Genomic DNA, 23,871 nt, shown 5'->3' on the forward strand with positions numbered 1-23,871 from the left:
ACAAATTATCCTTTCGCTATCTCTTGAAATCACTGCAAGTTAGCACAGGTACTCACCCAAAAGTATGCTGAATAAAGGTTATCAGCAGATTACTTTTTTTTTTTTTACTTTTTAGGGCTGCATTCTCAGCATATGGAAATTCCCAGGCTAGGGGTTGAATCGGAGCAGGCCAGGGATTGAACCTGCATCCTCACGGGTACTAGTTGGGTTCATAATCCACTGAGCCACAACAGAACTCCTAGATTACCTATTATCATGGCTGAAAAGTTAAAAAGGAAATGGGAAAAAAAATCTTCATTCTGAGTCTGCTTCATATCCTTGTACTATAGTTAGCCAACCTATAAAGATTACAGTATTATCTCTTTACAGAGGTACCACACAAATTCAGGTTTCTTGCCCCCTCATAAACAGGGTTGGGAGAGGCCAGTTCCTCCCAGCATCAGGACCCCTAAATCTGCAGGGAATGCTCAAAACCACTGTCTATGAAACAATTCTTGGCCTTGCAACCCTGTCTGCTACTGACATGCAAATTCAAACATGCCCTTTATCTCCCTTTCAAAAGTTCCCATTTTTTTTTTAATTTTTTTTATTTTCCCACTGTACAGCAAGGGGGTCAGGTTATCCTTACATGTGTACATTACAATTACATTTTTCCCCCACCCTTTCTTCTGTTGCAACATGAGTATCTAGACAAAGTTCTCAATGCTATTCAGCAGGATCTCCTTGTAAATCTATTCTAAGTTGTGTCTGATAAGCCCAAGCTCCCGATCCCTCCCACTCCCTCCCCCTCCCATCAGGCATTTTTTTTTCTCTTCCCTCCCTTCCCTCCCTCCTTTCTTTCTCTCCTTCCCTCCCTTCCTTCCTTCCTCCCTCCTTCCTTCTCAGCGGCACTCATGGAATATGGAAATTCCCGGGCCAGAGATCAAATTTGAGCTGCATCTGCGACCTACACCAGATCCTTAACCTACTGCTCCAGGCCTGGGGATTGAACTGGTAGTGCCACAGAGACAAGCCAGATCATTAACCCCCTGCACCACAGTGGGAAGTCCTCATATTTTCTTTTCATCATGTAGAAATCACACTTTTCAGGAGAGTGAAAGTTACTGAAGAAATCACAAAAGTTGGCAATCACACTGAGGCCAATGCCTTCGTGTCCACACCTCACAAGCAAGGACAATTTTACTGTTAGAACTCTACTGTGTCTGCCCCAAACCAAGCTAAACAGAAAGCTAACGCTAAACGCTTTCAATACTTTTTGAAAAATCCATCAAAGGTTTTGCTGAATGATATTTATAAGGGCCTTACTGTTCTCTTTCAAAACTGAAATGCCCTTCTCCCACACTTGAAAAAAATTGCTTGTGCTTTTCATCTTTCCCTCTCAGAGTGTAAACATTGTTTTGAGTGAAAAGAGCTCAAGGAGCGCTTACTTTCCCTTGAAATTTTATTTTTAAATAAGAGAGGGGGAAAATCCTTTTTCTGACTAATACTAATAATATGGGTCAAAGTGTCAGGCGATATACAATTAAATGGAAAACAAAAAAGTTCCCCCTCTTTTTCCCACAGTACAATGGCACTGGAATATAAATTACCGATGAAGATGAAATAATACTTCAAAGCTTGTAGGGCAGGGCAGGGCAGTGTTTACAAAGTATTTTCTACGGCACGCCGAGACTTTAAAGATGATGGTAACCCATGGACTTGAGGGTGTTGCTGAATAGTCTAAAACTAGCATGAGGCAGGATTTTAGGTCCCTATAGCCTGTGACCCCATGATACGCTTTGTTTCACAAGGGCAGCTGCAGTTATCAACAGATGTTTCAGCAATAAATAATTGGTATCATCTCGGAAAAGACTCATCTACCTGGGGAGAGGGCATAATACCAAAAACACTGCCCAGCTATTACAGCCACATTAATCTCCCATCTCTCCTGGTTTCTTGGGGAGCATACTGCAGGTGTTTTTTCTGGGAGAGAGCGGACAAACTCTCTCAAGTCAGCAAGCTTTGTGTGGAGTGTAAAGGAGGTTGGCCCCTGCCATAAATTTCTGTCTGTGGCCACACACCAAAAGAGAAAAGATTGGGGGGCGGGGGCAGGAGGGAAAGGAGGAGACGGAGAAAACGGGGGAGGCTGCGGAGAACAGAAAGCAAAGCACAAAACACGTATGATGTTTAGATTCAGCCTAAGAGAGTAACATTAGAAAGGACCCTTCATTTTACCAACTCAGGCACTCAGCACAATTCTGTGCTTGCATTTGCTCTGTTACGTGTGAAATTAACCTAAAGATAGTGTTTATACTGCAAGTATAATGCTAGTTTTTACAATGGAGGGGAACCTTTTTCATGGGAAGGATTCATTTTAAGGTGAAAAAAATCACGGAAATTTAAATTAGGAATAAGAAGAGATAACTGAAATGATAAACTCAACAGCCTTTAACTATTTTTATGTAAGGAGGGAATTTCACAGTTAATTGATTATTAAAACATGGCTATCCGGCTTCAGTAAAGTATGATACTGAAACCAATGGATAATGAAACAGAAACAACTCATGGAATTTCCTGACAAGCTCAGATATTAAAAGTAGCACGAGTTCACAGGAAGCTGTAGTTCTCTGTACTTATATAACACAGTGGTTTGCAATTGTGCACTTGGGGTCTGACACAATGGAAAAGTATCCCAAGAGTCTTTAGGAGGTGTGGTTGGTTAATTTATAGCTTGCTGGGAAAGCTAAAGAAAATGATGCTCAGAGTTCAAAAAGCTCCCAGGTTAAACACATTACAGGCTAAAGTAGCCTAATGCACTGATTCTTAGAGCTGCCTCTGAGTGATTTTGTGAGCTGGGCACAAACTTCTTAAATTCTCTATGCCTGTGCTTCCCCTCAACTGAGACATCTGTGACATACGAGGGAAAAATAGAAGGAATAATGAATAGGCTCCTGAAACAGTCTAAAAATTATGATCAGTTTGTCTCTCAACTCATCTTAACCCCCAAATGCAGCAAGGCCTGAAGTTTCTGTTGTTTTGTTCTTTGTCTTTTTAGGGCTGTACCAGCAGCAGCATATGGAGGTTCGCAGGCCACCGGCTGAATGAGAGCTACAGCTACCGGCCTAGGCCACAGCCACAGCAATGCAAGATCTGAGATGCAACTGCGACCTACACCACAGCTCACAGCAACGCCGGATCCTTAACCCACTGAGCGAGGCCAGGGATGGAACTCGAGTCCTCATGGATGCCAGTCGGGTTCATTCACCACTGAGCCACGATGGGAACTCCTTTTGCTGCTGTTGTTTTGTTTTTTAAGACCTGAAGTTTTTAAAACACCATTTTAAGTTTTTCAGCCTATGTCGCTATCAGCTTTGAATGCAGTGCGGGGGATCTAGTAAGTGAGGGATGAACTGAAAGGAGTGAAACCCTGGTTATAGTGACCGTGCTGCACCTCAGTTTCTCAGCCTATGGTGGAAATTCAGAGGAGCTTCTAAGCCCCAAAGGTCAAAGCAGGGGTCACTCTCTCTGTGAGGCCATCCTGCTCTCACCTTCCTTGGAAGCCATATAAAGCTCTTAGAAGCCACCAGCTGAATCACGCAGAGCTTTCCAAGCCCTTCTCCACATACATCCCTGTTCAGGCTCTCCACCTTTCCCCTTCAATCGCCACCCTAGGTTTTTTGCAACAGTGGTTCTCAAAATCTAACATGCATCAGAATCATCTGGAGGGCTTGTTTAATGCTAATTCCTAGGCTCTCACTCCCAGAGTTTTTGATTTCGGTAAAACTAATGTGGGGCCCAAAAACCCGAGTCAGTTTCCAGGTGATGCTAGTGCTATTGCTGGGAGGTCTAATGTTAAGCACCACTACTTTAGAGTTGAACTGGCCAATTAAATGGTAGCCCTAGCCACCTGTGACTATTTACATAGAAATGTATTTTATTTATTATTATTTTGGCCACACCTGCAGCATGTGGCAGTTTCCAGGCCAGGGATGGAACCCATGCCACAGTTCTGCACCATAGCTGCAGCAAAATGATTTTTTTTTTTTTTGGTCTTTTCTAGGGCCACACCCATGGCATATGGAGGTTCCCAGGCTAGGGGTTGAATGGGAGCTACAGCTGCTGGCCACAGCCACAGCAACGCGGGATCTGAGCCTTGTCTGCAACCTACATCACAGCTCACGACAATGTCGGATCCTTATCCCACTGAGCAAGACCAGGGATCGAACCTGCAACCTCATGGTTCCTAGTAGGACTCATTAACCACTGAGCCACAACAGGAACTCCAAAACTGGATCCTTAAGCTGAGGTGCCACAAGGAAACTTCCAGAAGTTCATTTTAACAATTCAGTGAAACTGAAATTCAGTTCTTCGGTCAATCTAGACACATTTTTAGGTACTTAAGAGCCATGTACATAGCCAGGGCCTAATGTCTTGGGCAACAGAGATAGAGAACATTTCCATCACTGCAGAAAGTTCTGCTGGACAGCCTACGGGTTGCATTAAACAAGTCTCAGGCTTCCACTTTCTCAAGTTCATCCCTTGGGGCTTCTAGAGGGAGAAGTGGAGCAGGATGGAGGAAGGGGCTGTGAGTCTTAGCTCCACCACTCACTGGTCTGTTCCCCTGGGCAAGTTAATCTCCCTGCACCTTAATTTTGTCATCTGCAAAATGGGGATTATGATGGCAATCGTCACTGAGGGCTATTTTGAAAATCAAATGAGACGATGCATGTGTGAGCATTTTGTAAACCCTTTAGTTTTTGTTCCATTCCACTTCTCCACTAATAACAAGCATGCTTATTTTAAACATGCTCTACACTGAATGTCTTCTAAGTCATCCCTTTCCTCCTGCCTATAGTCCCCAGTCTGCTTAACCTCAGTCTGTTTTTTTTTTTTTTTTTTGGAAGGTGGGAAAGATGTGGGAGGGATTACTATTTCTATTACGTCTCCAACGATGCTGTTATGTGTCTATAGATTTTTGTTTTGCTAGGTAAAGACAATGTCCCTGTAATTATTTGGAATGACCCCAAAGCATATTTCCATGTAAACCAATAAAATAAAATTTTTAGGATACTATCATTGGTTGTAATTCCTGGTCTCCAGACAAATGTATGTATTTTATGTGAGACAAATACAAGCTAATAGACTTTCTTCTTTGATAATTATCTAAGAGAATATGGGGCAGGGGAAGGGGGGCAACTACAAAAAGGAAAATGGCACATCCTAATAGCATCCCCAGTATCTCAAGCTGAAATCTGAGCTCAAATTTGAGTTCATGTGTTCTTCTTGAGGCGCTCTCCTATTTGGGGTGGAGGTATCTGTTTGCCTCATTTCCAATAACTGAGCTGAAGAATGGACATGTCAATGACTTTGGCCCCAAACCTACTTGAATAGCCTGAAGCATGAGGAGATAAGGGAGTGAATTTATCCTGGGTGGGGCTCAGGAAAGAGACCTGCCAGACCAACAGCTTATGACAGCAAGTCGCATGGATGGAATAGAGGTGAATTTATTTCTTTAAGCTACCCAACTTTTAGGAAAGTAGTATTTCAAAATAAAAATGCTATGAGGCATGGTAGAATCAAAACTACATGCTTCTGGTCCCACCAAGGATATGCAAATATTTTGGCAGGACAGGGTCTCATTGGGCCCACTAGCTACCCTTCACTTTTACTTGATGTGGCTTTCCAACAGAAGATCTTACAGGCAAGTGAAGCTTTTCTAAAAGCTTCCCCCCCTCGCCCCCCCCCCCCGCCTCCCGCAATAGTCAGTCTGGCAGAGCTGACCATAACGGTAGGGGCTGTCTTATGCTTCTAAGAAATTTAATCTATTGGCCCACTTAGAGGCTAAATGCCTCACTTGGGGCTGGGGTGTCAGAGGAACAGGTGGTGTGGTTCTTCCTACCAGTAACTGCTGCAACCCGGCGCCAATCACATCCTGCAGGTTTGTTTTGTCCTCTGGGCCCACGGCTTGTTTGTACTGCCACTTTTCAGGCACGAAGGGCCACTTCATTTCCTTTGCCTCCTGGATCAGGGTTCTTAACTCGCTGGGGAGTGAAGCTGAAAAGGTCAGAGTTCAGGTAAGGAAATTGCAGTCAAAGAAAAGGCTGTTGAGTTACCAGTGTTATGATGAAGCACCTTAGTGGCAAACTTCTTTTCTTCCCCCCTCTTGCTGGCTGGCCTAAGCTGGTGGTTCTGACTCAAAGAATAATAGCAAAAAGCTATCTGTCAGGGGTGGCCCTGGTGTACTTTGCCCTACAGGTAAACTGGGGTAGTCAGGCATTAAGAAAGGTTTTTAGCAGGAAGTGAAGCACTTCAGTGACTATCTCTGCATGAAGAATCAGAGAAAGGAATGAAGGAAATATTATTTTCTCTGTAAAGTGAGAAAGGGACTGAGATGGAATGGCCTTTGGGGCTTGTGGCAGCTGGGTAATGCAAAGAATCAGTTTGTACGACATCTTTCTTACTTCTCTGAGACCTCACCTCAACTCAGACTTTCACTGTGGACGACATTTGAATATAGACAATGAATACAAAAAATACCAATTTAATACGAAATGGCTTTGTTTCCCATTGGGGATATATTTAATCTCTTAATAGACATCAAACCTAATTAATTACAGGAGTCAACAATCTCCTGTACAAATTTGGGAAACCCAGAAAGCTCTGGAAACCAGAAGGTAGTTTTGTTTTGTTTAAGTTCAGTACCCAAACCAGACTTGACTTGACCAGAGGCTACTTATAATCCTACTTAGTGAGATTAGTTATTTTGCTCTGAAAATTTTAATGTTTGACTGTAGATTCTAGCCCAGCTTCTACTGGAGGGTTGATGTAACACAGTATATGCACTATACTACCCTTTCCAACTTTTGAAAAAAAATTCTCAATTGTGAAGCACAATTCTCAATTTTGAAAAAGATTCTCAGTTTTGGGAGTTCCTGTCGTGGCGCAGTGGTTAACGAATCCGACTAGGAACCATGAGGTTGCGGGTTCGGTCCCTGACCTTGCTCAGTGGGTTAAGGATCCAGCGTTGCTGTGAGCTATGGTGTAGGTTGCAGACGCGGCTCGGATCCCGCATGGCTGTGGCTCTGGCGTAGGCTGGCGGCTACAGCTCCGATTCGACCCCTGGCCTGGGAACCTCCATATGCCGCAGGAAGCGGCCCTAGAAAAGGAAAAAAGACTGGGAAAAAAAAAAAAAAAGCTTCTCAATTCTGAAGCACACGTGACCCCCCCCCCCCCAGGGCTCTGAATAAGGGATAATGGACTTGTATATGTGACTGCCAGCTCTAAATCTCTATGCGCTTGTCTTGCAGACATCTCAGACTCAACATATCTAAAACTAAACTCCTCACCTTTCCCTCCCTCTCTATTCTCTCTTTTGAGGAATGCTACTACCATTCACTGAGGTGCCCATGTCTGAAACCCAGAAGTTAGTATTTCTGTCCTCTGTTCCTCCCTGAATCTAACTGGTTATGAAATTCTGTGGATCCTAAGATAGATTTGCTCTTTTTTACTATCAGTAATTCTTGCCTGAATCACTTCATCTGTTTCATCTTTCCTACTGTCCATCCCCGCTTTGCTAAAAACAAGATGGACCAGGCCACTGCCCTGGAGAAAATTCTTGAATGCTTATGCACATCCTGTCCTCACTGTTTGCATTGCTCTCCCTCAATTATTTCATGACTAAGCTCAGGCCCACTGACCTCAATCAGCATTCAGTGCAAACATTGCCTACTTCTCATCAGCCCACCATGATCTCCTAGTGGAATAGAGCTGCCCTTCATAAGTGCTCCCAAACCCACCTTGCTCTCTAGCCACATCTGTCCTCTCTCTGGACAGTGGATCGTGAGCTCCCTGAAGACAGGCATCATGTCCTATCACTTCTATAAATTACACCATGATGGTTAAAAGAAAGATTACTCTTATGTTTAAATGAGACACGCTAAATAGGACAAAAGAGATACAACACAGAAAGGGGGGTGGGGGAGAAGAGGAAGAGAAAGAAGAACCCCTAACTCTGCCTTGGTTCATGATGTCCTTGCCACTGGCTGGGCAAATGTAAGGAAGTCTCTCGATGGGGAAGAACTGCTTGCTTTTAAGGGGATAACGCACTGGACCATGACAAGGGATGATTGATCTGGACCGGCTACTAAGGATGACTTACAAATATCACACTAAAACCACTGTTCCTCACCTCCTTCCCCATCCAGTAATCCAGAACTACTGAGCACCCACTGCGCAATGGAACTCCCCCAGGGAAAGCAAAACCACGAAGCTGGGGAACTATGTGGTCACAATCTCCTCCTACCACCACTGATATCAATTCAACCTCTGAAAATGTTTTTCAATATACATGTAGAGAAAATTTCTTTCTTTTTTTGGGGGGGGGTCTTTTTAGGGCCACACCTGTGGCATTTGGAAGTTCCTAGCTAGAGGTGGAATCAGAACTGCCAGCCCACACCACAGCCACTACAGGATCCAAGCCCCGTTTGTGACCTACACCACAGCTCATGGCAGTGCCAGATCTTTAACCCACTGAGCGAGGCCAGGGATTGAACCTGCATCCTCATGGATGCTAGTCGGGTTCATCACCAGTGGAGCCATGACGGGAATTCTGAGAAAATCTCTTAAACGATAGTTCTAAATAGTCATGAATAGGATGACTATACAGTTCTGTTTGCTTAGGACAGTCCTACGTAATCACAGAGTACTTCTTAGCAGCACCTGCTCACTGTCAGAAGTATTTCGGGTTGGGAGTTCCCATTGTGGTGCAGCGGAAATGAATCCCACTAGTATCCATGAGGATGCAGGCTCAATCCCTGACCTCACCCAGTGGGTTGGGGATCCAGCATTGTCGCAAGCTCTGGTGTTGCTGTGGCTCTGGCATAGGCTGGCGGCTACAGTTCCAAATTGACCCCTGGCCTGGGAATTTCCACAGGCCATGGGTGTGGCCCTTAAAGAAAAAGGGAAGTATTTCAATTTGACTGATAAATTATTTGGACACTCTGTCCATGAGCATTGAGCTCAGGCATCAAAGGAGCAGTTAAATGACAAGAGAAATGTCATTTTTGGATTCACAGAATTGCACTCTATTTTGGTACTAAATAGCTTTAAATATTTTCAACATTTCTTCATGAGGATAATCTTTTTTTTTTTTTTTTCTTTTTTGGCCATATCCATTGCATATGGACGTTCCTGGGCCAGGGATCAAATCTAAGCCACAGCTGCCACAACATGGATCCTTAACCCACTGAGCCAGGCTCAAACCCGTGCCTCAGCAGCAACCTGGGCCTCTATAGAGATGATGCTGGATCCTTAACTCACTGTGCCATAGCAGGAACTCTGAGCAAATCTATTTTTCACAAGTCATTTTTGCCTCCTCTTACCAGCCTTTCCCCACAGATCATGCCAAAACATGGACAGTCCAGCGGGACTACTGAAATAAAAGATGCCTCTGAAATATGTTTTTAAAATATATAAAATATATCTCATTTGGATTTCAGTTCTTTCTCTATCTCAGTGTGGTTGCTGGGGCTAGTCACTCATGCTGACTAGGACAATTTCGAAGGGAAAAGGATGCTGTTGAGAGGAAGAGGGAAAAGAATAAAACCCACAGTGTTCATGTTCGAGTCCGCCGGCTGGCCCTGTCGCCTGAAGTGACCCTGTACTAATGCCTTTCTCTGGGAGCACATGCGGGTGACGACATCAGTGGTGGTGGGGCAGCCTGACCCACGAGCTAAAGCTGCTCAGAAACCACCTGCCTAGGGACGGGCTCTGTGTTCAGACTGCAGCCAACCGTGTGGATGGTGCTCGGTGGACCCCGCAGCAGCAGTGGCCATCAGCAAATGCTGAGTTTGGCACAACTCGGCACACGGTCCATCCCCCCCACCCCCCCGCATTGGTTTATCAGATTCAACCCACCCCAGCGGTCAGCCCCTGACGGAGCAGTAGCCTGCCTCTCTGATCACTTACTTCCCCAAGCAGCTTCCCTGAAGGGCCATGGCTAATTGAGTGATTTTGCAGTCATGATGTGCCTTTTCTGGAATTAAAGTGATTTTTTCTTTTTCTCCTATTCTGAGGTACTTGGGAAGAAAAAGAAAAAGAAAATGTTTCCCAATTGGGGGCTCAGCATCTTCACTAGGAAGGTTAAAGGAATGTGGGCTGAAGAAACAAAGGACACGATGTAGTAAAAGGACAAGAGAAAAAAACTGAGGAGAAAGAACAGAACAGAACACACTGTCTCTGCGGAGAACTAGCACCAACCCTGCAGCAAGCCAAACCAGACACTGATGTATCTGGCGAGCTAAGGAAAGAGAACACAAACTAAGGTTGTGAAACAACTGGACACGAGGCATTTGATCTTGAAAAGAGCACGGATGACAGGTTACAAAAAAATCAGACTTCTAAAGGCACCTCAAACTCCCCTGTAAAAATGCATGTGCCTATACAGGAAAATATGGGGAAGAGATGCTTCTAGAACCTTTCCCCATTACATAATCAACAACAACAAGAGATGGGGAATTATGGGAATCTTATTTCTGTAAGGAAGAGCATATCACTAAAAAAAAGAAAACTATTAAAAGCAAAAAGGGACACAATTGACAGAAATGAAGGAAAATTTATGTGAATGCTAAAGAGAAATCCAAGGTAAGTAGGCTGCCTCTCCAAAACAGGATAAAGAAAAAATTAGAGTTGCTTTAACATTGTGATTGAAACGTCCCAAATAAAGACTCATCTAAAACTATGAATGGCATAAACTATGAATGAGCAGAAAAGCCAAATATGTAAATCCTGACAGATACAGTACATACTTAGTGTGAGTGGATTTATTTTACAAATGACATGTAAATAAAACAAGAGAAATGTATTGATGATCAAAAAAGGGAGATGGAACTTAAGAGATGACATATTTGTGGAAACTGTAGAAGTCTATGGAAACTGATGAGGCACAAAAGCCTAGTTTGAAAAAAAGTATGTGCCACCATTCAGAAGTTGCTTCAATTTTTTAATAAGTGAAATTTACGTGCATCAGCCCACTTGGACCCTTTGTTCTTCTTGAACTAAACTGTTTCTTGTAGCCTCATGTTTACTGAAGCTTAAAATTAGAACTGACAGCAATTCACTGCAACAAAGTGGGCTTCCTCCCCTGCCCGTCCACCCGCAGCCCATGTCCCATTCATGCCCTAGAAATCCACTCATCTCTCGGTGGTCATCTGCCAAGAGAAGAAAAATAGGGCAGAGATGAGAACGTGTCATTCAGGCAGGGGAAAGGAGAGCAAACCTGCTGCTCCCTCCTCCCCCCCAGCGCCTCCCATCAGGACCTCACCTCTGCACCGCTGGTCCTCCCTCTTGTCCTCCTCCGACACATCTGACGCCTCCAACAAGAGCTGGTCCAGCACTTGCTTGCACTCCTGCAGTAGCGCAGCTACAGCTTTTTGATTATTCATGATGATCACCCTCCCTCAATGATGAGTCGAGTGTCCCTGGGCCTACAGTGATCAATTACCCAGGAGAAGACATCGATCCTCGATCAAAGAGCCCCTTCAAGGCTGAGGTACCTGGTGAACAAAAGAGGGGGAAAGATGATTAACTGAAGCATCATCAATTATCTGTAAGACTCAAGCAGGGAGGGATAATAGAGCAAACACATGAAAATACATGACAGCCCCTGAGGACTTTATTAGGGGTGTGTGTGAAATTACTGCAGGGCCTGGTCTAGATGGGCAGCACCTCGAAGGCATCAGAGAACAGAAGGGAGAGGGTCCTGGTGCAGCCCCCAGTTACCCACCGTGAAGTCAGTGGAATCACACGGAGCCAAATGAAATGAATATAGCCTGTGATTTATGGATCTTCTGCACATGTACCATCGGTGCCTCTGGATCCCAATGGCACCACACTTTCTGCCTCTCTGGAAGTCTACAGGAAGCATCTGGCTAACAGCTCTAATATTCAGACGTCAGCACAGGGTAATATGAAGTTTACCACTCTCATAACCCACTGCTGATTTCCCCTGTGCAGTATTCTTTATGGTATTTAGGATCATATAATTTAGACCAAAATAAGCAATGACAGATGCCAAATTTAAAGCTCTTCACTGCCAGGCACATTGCCAAATAAAACCGGGAAATTAAATCTCAGAACACCCAATTTCCTAGACCCATCATATGGACGGATGGATCTACTTATATCCCATTTAACACACAGAGAGTTGAGAGATTTCTTATGTAAATATATCATAATGAGTTACTGCAGTCTAAGTAATTTCAAGAACAAAACAACTAGATGACAGTACAAAAAATCTGATAAATAAATACTAAAAAAAAATCACTTAATTAGCACCATTTTAAAATTTGAGAACAGCTGATTTACAATGCTGTGTTAGTTTCTGGTGTGCAGCAAAGTTCTTTTCCATTATGATTTCTTACAGGATACTGAATATAGTTCCCTGGGCTATACAGTAGGAACTATATATATGTTTATTTTATGTATAGTGCCCTAACAAATCTTTTTGTTTGTTCCCCTTTCATTAGTGAGTATACACTGTATACAAAACCAAGGAAGTTATTTTCTTTCTGGGTTTGCCAGAACAGACAGTAGAGCCGCTGTCTGCTGTCTGGCTTAGACACTCTTATATGGGATCAAAGAAAGAGAATGTGGAAAGGAAAAAAGTGCAACAGATATGTGGATGATGCCACTCCCTCTGTTGCCTAGCAAATCATGCAACACAATAATTTATTGCTTTAGTAATCATTAAGAATATTAAAATGTGAATTATTGTGTTGGTGTTCGGGAAAATGTACTCCACTACCCCATGGCTTCACTTTAAGAAGATGGTTTCAAAGTTGAAACAGCAAGAAAATATTTTTCTATCTTCTTTCTATTCTATGACTTTATAGGAACAAAAAAATGAGGGATGAGCTGTGTAATCTAAATTTTGTAATTTTCATTCTATCCTAACTAATATACTCTCCATGTTTTAGGTTTTAAAATATATACACACACACACCACAGACAGAATTGCCAAGGCAAAGTTTTAGGATGTGACAGACTTGTTTCACTGAAACAGTCATGTATTTGTTAATGAAGAACACGAGTTCTTCACACAACATTCTTGTTACTTGACAGAGCATCACATAAGTGAATCAAGAAATAAGTGAGGTCATGAAATTAGTTACTGGAAGTATTGAAACATAAATTTTTTTTTTGTCTTTTGTCTTTTTTTTGTGGGTGTCTTTTGCACCCACAGCATATGGAGGTTCCCAGGCTAGGGGTTGAATTGGAGCTGTAGCTGCCGGCCTACACCGCACCCACAGCAACTCAGGACCCGAGCCAGGTCTGCGACCCACGTCACAGCTCATGGCAACGATGGATCCTTAACCCACTGAGCAAGGCCAGGGATTGAATCTGCATCCTCATGGATACCAGTCAGGTTCGTTAACCACTGAGCCATGACGGGAACTCCCATAAATATAAATTTAATCTCTTCTGTTTAAAATGTTTCAGAAAATATTCCTGCATAGACTGGGTTGTTGGACTAAATGGTTTTCAATGTTCCCTTTAGCTCAAGTGTTTATAAGCCAATGTTTCATGGTATTAGCTGGCCATTAGCGCTCTTTTTATGAAAAGAACTAAACAGTAAAGCTGGTTAAAGAGTTAATTAGTAGGCTAGAGGGAACAAGAGGCTGTAGTAATGATATCCCCCATTCCCACCATTCTCTGAAAAAGGGAGATGGTGGTTATAAAAGGAGGTTAGTATGGAGTCTGAGAAATGCAGTTGGTGGATGAGAAGGTTAAGAACAAACTTTCCTTGGAATGAGTTATGGGTGAGTAGGGCACTTGACTTTCTTCAAGTCTTAAATTAAATCAAGAAGGGGGTTCTCTTTCCCAGGATCCTTTTTTAGGATTTTAGGAGTGCAATAAGAAAATATCAAGAGCTCATGCACAAGAAAATAAAACTGCACTATAATATAACTTCAATAGCATATCACCCCTTTGTCTAAAGGCTTCTAGGAATGTTTTACTGGCACTATATCATCCTCTTAGGATAGACAGTCTTCCACTAGATTAGCCAACTCAGATGAATTTAATTGCTTTGTTTCTATTAATATTTTAAGCAGAGAGGGTATGTATTAAAAAAAATAGGAGAACTAGTATACATGATGTTGTTCAATGACTAATTCCACCCCATTCTCTACCATTAACTATTTGTGAGACCTCTGAGAGTCACTTTTGAGATTCATTTTTCTCATCTGTATTTTGAGGTGATTGGTTGGGAACAACTGTTAAAAATCTTTCTAGGTCTTAAATTACAAACTTAGCAGGCGTCTAGACAGACCAGATTGTCTATTGCTAAAGAATATCTGATATTTATTTACTGAAAAGTTCCCAGCCCTTTTCAGAACCCTTAAGTATAATATTTTTATGTATACTTTTCTCTGTGGTTTAGAAGTATTGCCTTGAGTCTTAGAAGAGGATTATTAAATAGTCTTCTTTGCTTTTGTTTCCTCACTTGAAACCCTAATTCCTGATACACAGGATCATAAATCTCTTCCTTTTGTCTAAGTGCTACGAAAGAGAGATAAGATACATGGTTTTGTGATGGCAAACAACAGGACTTGACCCAATCATCGGGGTAAAGCTGGTTTAGGTCAGGGGGGGCTTCCTCGAGGATGTGATGCCTGAATTCAGCTCTGAAAGAGGATCTTAATGAAGTTAGAGGGTAGGGAACAGCCCTAACATAGAAGGAACTATGGAGGGAATGAAAGAAGGCCAGGTTGGCTGAACTAGACATAAAAGGAGAAAGTTGATACGAAGTGATGCTAAGAGAGGTAAGCAGGGACTGGGCAGGTAGGCCCTTGTGCACCAGGTAAGGAATTTTTGTTTACTCTAAGAATCACAGAAAATTACTGGTAGCAGTAGGAACACAACTGGATTTGCATTTGGAAAAGGTCATTCTGTTTTGACCATTGTCTATTAAGGTCAGGGAGGAAGAGGGTGACTGTAGGTAGATCAGTTAGGTACTTACTGCAATAATCCAGGTCAGAGATATATCAGGACTTTGGACCAGAGTGATGGTATCAGACATATAGAAAATTGGACAGATCCAAGACCTGTTTAGGGAGTAGATCCAGTACTGGTGTTGGATGGATATGAATGGTCTTAAGGATGAGTCCCAAATTTCTGCCTCACTGACTGGACAATATTACCATACTTTGAAACAGGGAGCATGGATGAGAAAAGACATAAATACATCTTCTATTTCTAATAATAAAGATAGTAAGGAAGATAAACCATACTGTCCAATATAAGCAATCAGATTTTAACCAAGAAAGAATCTCTAAAAAGGAATAAGAGATTTCCAAGATAATATTTATTACGTGTTACTTCCCAAAATGTACTGAAGATTTTCTTTATACTTTTTGAAAGTTATAGCATTTCCCCTTTCTTCTGTGGAATTCAGGAGAGACAATAGGAAGAAAATACTGTAACATGAGAAATACTTTGGAATCCAACCATCTGTCTAGGCTTGTATGGTTCATTGTTAGGCATAACAGAGGTTGGAGCCCAGGAACTTTTCCTTCAGGCAACAGTCCTGCTGGAAATTTTGGTCAACTTCATTTATAAAAGAATCGTTTTCAATTTAAACACATATTAATTTTGCCCCCCTGAACTCTGGTACTATGTGAGCTATACATTATTTCTGAATTGGAAAATGGATGGTTTCTAATATTTTTTTGTTATCTGTGGATTATTTTTTGTATTTTAATGTCACCCATATATTTTTCCTTCAAAATCAAACAGAAAGAGGCCATAAAAAGCAATCAAATATGCAAACAGATAATTCTAGAATAACACCAGATACCCAACAAAGTTAGAATCATACACCCTAAGTCACACACGCACACACATAACCAAAAGGTCATGTATTCATATATTCTGTGTTTGATTTTGGCATATAGGTAGATACTTTAGTTCTTTTGATGACTAATAATTTAGCTGAGTGGTTGAGTTATATTATAGAATAATTGGCAAGTCAGCCATCATTAAAAGATGCAAATCAGTGGATTAGTCAAAGCCCCACTTCTTTTGCAATTGTGTTTGAGTCTTTTCTGCTGCTCAATCAGTATCTTTCTTAGAGGATAAATTAAGGAAAATAAAAGAACTTCAAAGGTATTCCATGGTTTACTGGTTGCCACCTCCGTAATAATCCACCAGCAAGCTGGTGAGAATCCTTAGGTCTGAACATATGGGAAAGCATAAAGAAATAAAAAGGGATGATCTCTACAGTCAGGGAGTTTATAATATAATTAGAGGAATAAGACATAAATACATAAAAAATGAACTATACAAAGCATATCACACATGATTATATTCCCAATATGTAACGTAAATTATCTTTGTTGGAATTCAACTGATGGGTGGTTAAATTTATAAGTAAGCTAACAGAGCTCATTTAATTTATATGCACATGAATTATTATACTACAAATACTTTTTCATCTCCAAATTATTTATCGTATTGTTTTTAGGAGAAAATGTACTTTGGTTTCCAGCATAGAACAACAAGAATAAGTTTCTCCAATCAAGCACCAATAATGATAATCCAGCCTTTCCCACTCTTTCACTCTCTTCTGAGCAACCCCACACATCAACACTGACCATATTACCTCTCGTACTGATTAGCGGTGAAAATGCCTAAATAAAAGGAGAGAAAGAAATCTGATTGGATCACAACTGTGGGAGTTGGTTAGATATGTTTGTTTGCATTCTATTGTATTATTATTATTATTTTGCTTTTTTTTTTTTTTTTTTTTTTTTAGGGCCGCATCTGTGGCATATGAAAGTTCCCAGGCTAGGGGTTGAATTGGAGTTGCAGCTGCCAGCCTATACCACAACCACAGCAATGTGTGATCCGAGCTGTGTCTGAGACCTACACCACAGCTCACAACAATGCTGGATCCTTAACCCACTGAGTAAAGCCAGGGATCCAACTCACATCCTCATGGACACCAGACAGCTATTTAACCCTAGGAGCCACAACAGGAACTCCTGATATGTTAGCATTTTATTTTTCTATTTTTTTATTTTTTTTGGTCTTTTGTCTTTTTTGTTGTTGTTGTTGTTGTTATTGTTGCTATTTCTTGGGCCGCTCCCGCGGCATATGGAGGTTCCCAGGCTAGGGGTTGAATTGGAGCTGTAGCCACCGGCCTACGCCAGAGCCACAGCAACTCGGGATCCGAGCCATATCTGCGACCTACACCACAGCTCACGGCAACGCCAGATTGTTAGCCCACTGAGCAAGGGCAGGGACCGAACCCGCAACCTCATGGTTCCTAGTCGGATTCGTTAACCACTGCGCCACGACGGGAACTCCTTGATATGTTAGCATTTTAAAACTGCATAAAAAAGGAGAAGGCAACTTCTACGCCACTAAAAATCTAAAGAGTAGACTTTTATTTATGCTCTGACCAACATTCCTGCTGAAAACTAAAAATGCTAGAAAACCAAGTTAAAAAAATGGCAAGAAAGGAAGGACTACTCAGAAGACAAAAATCAAGTAAAAGCTGTAACCCAGAAAGTTATCATAGAAGCTAGTCTTTGCTTTGAGTGCATTTGCCAAACACTGAGCTGAAACTGGTTTTCACTGTCCTGGACCATGAAGGATAGGAAATAAAACCAAAAACCTACCCAAGTGGAAAGTATAAGAGAAAACTGCCCCCTGCATAAAACTGACATCCTAAGATGTTGCACCTTTAGGGTAAGGGTGAGCTAAATATACATTCTCATCTTCATCCCCTACTTCCCAGGAAAATTGTCTGTTGCAAAACATGCTCCTTCACGGAAAAGAACAAAAATTTTTCCTTTGAGAATTTGAAGCCACAGATCCACAAAACCTCTAGCTGATACTTATTTTTAAATAAGTTATATAAAAATGATCCTAGATTGGTGGTTTTCTCAGAGAAGGCAACTTCTGGAATGAAATATAATCTTCTCTAGAGGAATCTGATTTCAATCCAAGTTTCAAAGAATTCTCACCTATAAAATGCCAAGGAATACAAGCTCCTGGTCAAAGTTCACAAAATGCATAAAATAAAAAACAAACAATGACTGAAAGCAGAAACAACAGACAGTAAAATTAGACCCACAAAGACTTCAGAAAATAGAATTATCAGATAAGGACTACAAAATAAACGTTTAAAGAACTGAAAGAGTATGCTGAGTGTATGAGTAAAGAAGAAACTATAAAAAGGTACAAGCAGATTCAAAAAGCATCAAATAAAATTTCTAGAAACAATAATTAAAATTTTTAAACTCAATGAACTGGATATATTTGATAAAATAGTAGCTATGGCTGAAGATAGACTGTTTAACTGAATGATTCGCCAGAACATATCACCTAGATTACAACAGGAAAAGATAAAGGGATAGAAAATACAAGGTTAAGAAACACTTAGGATTGATGGAAAATCTGTAACATGTCTATTCAGAGTCCTAGATGGGAAGAAGCAGAAGAAGCAGAAGACATTTGGAGAGATAATGACTAACAACTTTTAGACCAGGAGAAAGAAAATAATCAAAATTTCCACAATTCTCAAGCAGACTAAATAAACAAAAATTCACACCTAGAAATATCACAGCAAAACTAGGTAACACAAAAGACATAGAGAAGATCTTTAAAATGGCCAGAGAGAAAAGACAGATATCTTCAAAGAAATCAAAATGAATTTATAGATACCTATCTAAAATCAACAATGAAAACTAGAAGACAGTGAAAGGATAGATTTAATATGCCAGGAAGCATATTAAAATATTTAAAAATAAACATCAACAGTTCCTTACCAAACATACCAATAGAGTATGTAGTTTAGATAGAAACAATGTGATCACATATGAAGGGCCTGAGATTCAATAATAAGCATAAAAGTGCTAAGTTATTGGCTAAGTACAAAGAAACATTGATTAAGTTTCTGTCATGGCTCAATGGTTAATGAACCTGACTAGTACCCAGGAGGACGAGGGTTCGATCGCTGGCCTCACTCAGTGGGTTAAGGATCCAGCGTTCCTGTGAGCTGCAGTGTATAGGCTGCAGAAGTGGCTCAGATCTGATGTTGCTGTGGCTGTGGTGTAGGCCAGCAGCTACAGCTCTGATTATACCCCTAGCCTGGGAAATTCCATATGCCTTGGGTGTGGCCCTCAAAAGACAAAAAAAAAAAAAGAAAGAAAGAAACACTGATTGTATAAAGCTACAACAACATCTTGTGGGTGAAAAAAATAGAAAAATACACATATAAACACAAATAGAATATATGTTAGGAAGAAAGTTTGTTCAGGAAGAGTGGAGACATTAACTTTAGACTCCGATTAAAACTACTAAGATAAACCCCCAAAGTTAAAATAAAACACAGGGAGTTCCCATTGTGGTTCAACGGTAACAAACTGACTAGTATCCTTGAGGATGTGAGTTTGATCCTGCATTGCTGCAGCTGTGGCATAGGCCAGCAGCTATAGCTCCAATTTGACTCCTAGCCTAGGTACTTTCATATGCCCCAAGTGCAGTCCTAAAAAGACAAATAAAATAAAACAAAACAAAACATATAACTTTGAAACTAGTAGAAGGAAAAAACGGAAAGAAAATCTAAAAGATGGTAAGAAATAAAGAAAATTAAGAAATATACTTCTAAATGACTCACAGGTCAAATAAGTCATTATTATGGAAATTAGAAATTATTATAATAGAATGATAAATACTACATAACAAACTGTGTGGAATTCAGTCAGAATGGGATGTAACCATGTCAATGCCTCCAATAAATATAAATGAACTAAACATTGCAGTAAAATGATAAACACATTTAGACTAGATTAAAAAATAGCTACATGGATTTAGTTAAAGCATAAGAATATAGAAATGTTAAAAGTAATAAGATGGGAAAAGATATACTAGAAAAATACTAACTAAAAGAAAGTTGATATACCTATAGTAATATCAGATAAAATAGACTTTAAGGCAAAAAGCATTAGTAGAGATAAAAAGGTCACTTCACAATGATACATAGTACAGTTCACAAGAAAGATATAACACTTCTAACCTTATACATATCCAGTACCAAAAGTTCAATATACATGAAATAAAAATTGAAAGAACATAAAGAAAAATATGCAAATACATAACCGATAGTGGGAAAATATAGCACACTTCTCTTAGAAACTAATATATTAAGCAGATGAAAGTCAGTGATGGTGTAACTAATTTGATTAACACAATTAACAACTGGTCTAATAGATATTTATGAAACAATATACCCAACAACAATAACAGAATACACATTATTTTGAAGCATATCTGGAACATTTACAAGAATTTAACACCTACTGCGTCGTAAAAGAAATCTCAACACATTTCAAAGGATTAATGTCATGCAGATGACCAAAATGCAATTAAGTTGGTAATCAATAACAAAAAGATGATGGAGTTCCCGTCGTGGCGCAGTGGTTAATGAATCCGACTAGGAACCATGAGGTTGCGGGTTCAGTCCCTGCCCTTGCTCAGTGGGTTAACGATCCAGCGTTGCCGTGAGCTGCGGTGTAGGTTGCAGACGCGGCTCGGATCCTGCGTTGCTGTGGCTCTGGTGTAGGCCAGGGGCTACAGTTCCAATTCGACCCCTAGCCTGGGAACCTTCATATGCCGCGGGATCGGCCCAAGAAATAGCAAAAAGACAAAAAAAAAAAAGCACAAAAAAAGATGATTAGATAAAACCTTTATATAGAAGAAAACTAAGAAATATGCTTCTAAATAACTCACATATGTCTAGATAAAAACCTTTATACAGATGAAAATTAGAAACATGCTTCTAAATAACTCGCAGTTTAAAGAAGCCACCATTATGAAAATTAGAAAATATTATAATGGAATGATAAACTCTTCAATCAAAATATGTGGCATTCAGTCAAAGTTGAATGTAGATGGAAATTATAGCCTAAATACTTATAATAGAAAAAAAAGAACTATGGAAAATTAAAGAGTTAAGCTTACATAACAAAAAAAAAAAAGGAAATGGATAGAAAAGATAATCTAAAAGAAAGTAGAAGAAAAAATATCAGAACAGAAATTAATGAAATAAAAAAAAATACCCATAGGAAATTCAACAAAATAGAATTATTTCAAAAGACTACTACTGGCAAACTTAATTGGACCAATAAATCTAATCTTATGCAAAGTATACTTTAAGTCAGCAAAAAATGGTTAGAAAAGGTAAATTAATAAAAATATACTATTTACAGAAGTTCCTTCTTGGCACAGCAGGTTAAGGATCTGGCATTGCCGCTGTAGCTGTGGCACAGGCTTGCAAGTGTGGTGTGGGTCCCTGGCCTAGGAACTTCCACAGGCTGTGTGTGTGGCCCCAAAAAATAAATAAATAGAAATACACCATTTACAATGACATAAAAATATGTAAGTTATAATAGAAATAATACATATGTGATGTATATAAAGTACCTAAGAATAATTCTAACAGTAAATATGCCAAGACTTTTAGAGAGAAATTATAAAACTTACTTCACTAAAAGACATTAATGAAAATCTAAACACATGAGGATATCCCATATTACTGATGTAGAAAACTCAATATTATCGACATCGATTTCAGCAAATTAATCTAAATATCTAAATGCCAATCAAAACAACTCTGTGTGTGTTTGTGTGCAACTTCACAAGATGGTTCTAAAATTTATGTGGGAGAACAAAGTTCAAGAATAATCAAGATACTCAATGAAAAATAACAAGGGAGGAGAGGGTGTGTCATACAGATGTCAATAACTAATATAAAATTATATTAAATGATACAAAAATTACTGGCAGTAGGACAAATTGATCTTCCAAATAAAATCGGAAGTCTGACAAAAGAACCACATGCATATGAAAACTTGATTTATCAAAGAGCTCAATACATCACACTGAGCTAACTGGTTTCTTAAATCAAGTCAGATTAAAGACCTAAATGGGAAAGACAAAACCAAGCAACCTCTAAAAGAAAATACCTAAAAGAGAAAATATCTTTATAACTGCTGCTTAGGAAAGAATTTCTTAAACACTTGCCAAAAAAAACAAATAATAAAGGAAAAGATAAGATACATTAATTTATTGGAAAGACGAACATCTGACTAGTAAAAAGACATCACATTGTAATGTATACATGTAAGGATAACCTGACCCCCTTGCTGTACAGTGGGAAAATAAAAAAAAAAATTGCTCAATAAATATTAACCGATAGGTGGATTAAAAAGAAAAAAAAAAAAGACATCACAAAGAAAGTGAAAAGACAAGGCACAAACTGGGAGAAAGTAATTATATTACAGGTAACTGACAAAGGATTTCCACCCAGAATACGTAAAGACTTCCCATAAATCAATGAGAAATGGACCAACCACATAGTATCAAAAGAATGAGCAAAAAAGCAACAGATACTTCACACAAGGAAACATGAATGGCCAATGAACTTATGAAAAAGCATGCAACTTCATTAGTAAGTAGGAAATATAAATTCCAAACTACAATGAAAAAACATTCACAACTCCTTGACTGGAAAAAAATGTAAGCTGAACATGAGTTGTTAGTTATTCCTATCCACCACTGTTTGATGTTATCCAGTAAAATCAAAGATGTACACACATTGTGACCCAATATTCCCTCTTAGTGTCCACTCGTTTAGGGAAGCTCTTGGACCTGTGTCTAGGAAACAGGTATAAGAATGTTCACAGTGACACAGTTTATAATAGCAGACAAACAAAGGAAACATATGTCCATCAACATAAGAATGAATTACAAAACTGAGGTATATTTATACACTGGAATGTAATAAGCAAATGAATGAATTACAGTTACAACATGCATGGGGCTTAGAAATATAAACAGGAAATCGCAGATGAATACACACAGAAAATGTATAAACACAGCGAAATAATGTATTAATATAGATACAAATATATAAGGAAAAATTACCAAAAAAAGCCAGCCAAAGAAGAAAAGTGATTTTTAGTAAACTAGAAATTCAGAACAGTGGATTTACTGAGGGGAGAGTGAAGGTGGGAAGTAAGTGTACAAACCCAGGCGATTTCAAAGTAACTGGTTCTTTTACTTAAATTGGTTGTTTCATCCATAGGTATTCATTGTGTTCTGTGTATATTGCACCTATTTTATAATTTTTGATACCTATTTGACCTTTAATGAAAAAGTTAAAAATAATAAAATGGAAATCCAAATCTAGGAAAATTGCATAGGCAATAAATCAGTTCCTGCCCTTAGGGTGGGAGCCAGTGTTTCCACTGAAAGACTGTAAAGACACAGCATTTCAGAGCAAGGAGGGGCACCTGCACGAGAATTTCTCAAGGGTAGGATTTGGAATAGCTAAAGACAGAAGAGAAGAAAAGAAATGTAGTGGGGGAATGAAATGAGCAGAAACTTCAGGGGAGGGATCCTCATCTTGGGTTGGGATGCCGCGAGTAAGCACAGGCTATTGAAATAACTGATGAGGCAGGCAGGTTGAACCACTAGTTTAACAAACACTGCGGTGCCAAGAAATTCAATTCATCTGTCATTCCATCTATAAAGAAAATGAGGGGTGTGCTGTGATTTTTTTTTTTTAAGAAGTAAGATAGATTTTAGAAAATTCTGTAAGTGGAAAATGAAGGTCTTTGCTATATGGCTCTTTTATAGCAAGATTTCTAGCCTGAGAGCCATACTTTCTTAAAATGGGAGACTAGAGGCCAAGGCTGCCTCTTCCTTCTTTCTCTCTTGCTCTTGTGCCCCACCTTCTCCAAGTTCCCTACAGCTGAATGAGTTTATCAAACTTGACTGTTCAGGAAAGTACAATAAGAGTGTTCCGGGTCACAAACTGGTTAC

At 39.9% G+C, this 23,871-nt stretch overlaps 1 protein-coding gene across 3 annotated transcripts in view; it reads right to left on the reverse strand.

Moving 5' to 3' along the window:
• Positions 1-23,871, reverse strand: part of ALPK1 (alpha kinase 1) — a 127,624-nt gene that overhangs the window by 55,116 nt on the left and 48,637 nt on the right. For 2 of the 3 annotated variants that reach the window (XR_007137474.1, XM_047798597.1), the window contains exons 2-3: positions 11,300-11,531; positions 5,879-6,033 (exon numbers count right to left, since the gene is read on the reverse strand). Coding sequence is in view for 2 of the 3 variants with exons in the window: in XM_047798597.1 (XP_047654553.1) it covers positions 5,879-6,033; positions 11,300-11,420 (276 nt within the window). In the remaining variant the exon portion in view is untranslated. Of the gene's footprint in view, positions 1-5,878; positions 6,034-11,299; positions 11,532-23,871 lie in introns of those variants that run through there. The other variant, XM_047798598.1, reaches the window with a different exon arrangement.

Source organism: Phacochoerus africanus, chromosome 10 (genome assembly GCF_016906955.1).
Source record: "Phacochoerus africanus isolate WHEZ1 chromosome 10, ROS_Pafr_v1, whole genome shotgun sequence".
In the NCBI taxonomy this organism is placed as follows: Eukaryota; Metazoa; Chordata; class Mammalia; order Artiodactyla; family Suidae; genus Phacochoerus; species Phacochoerus africanus.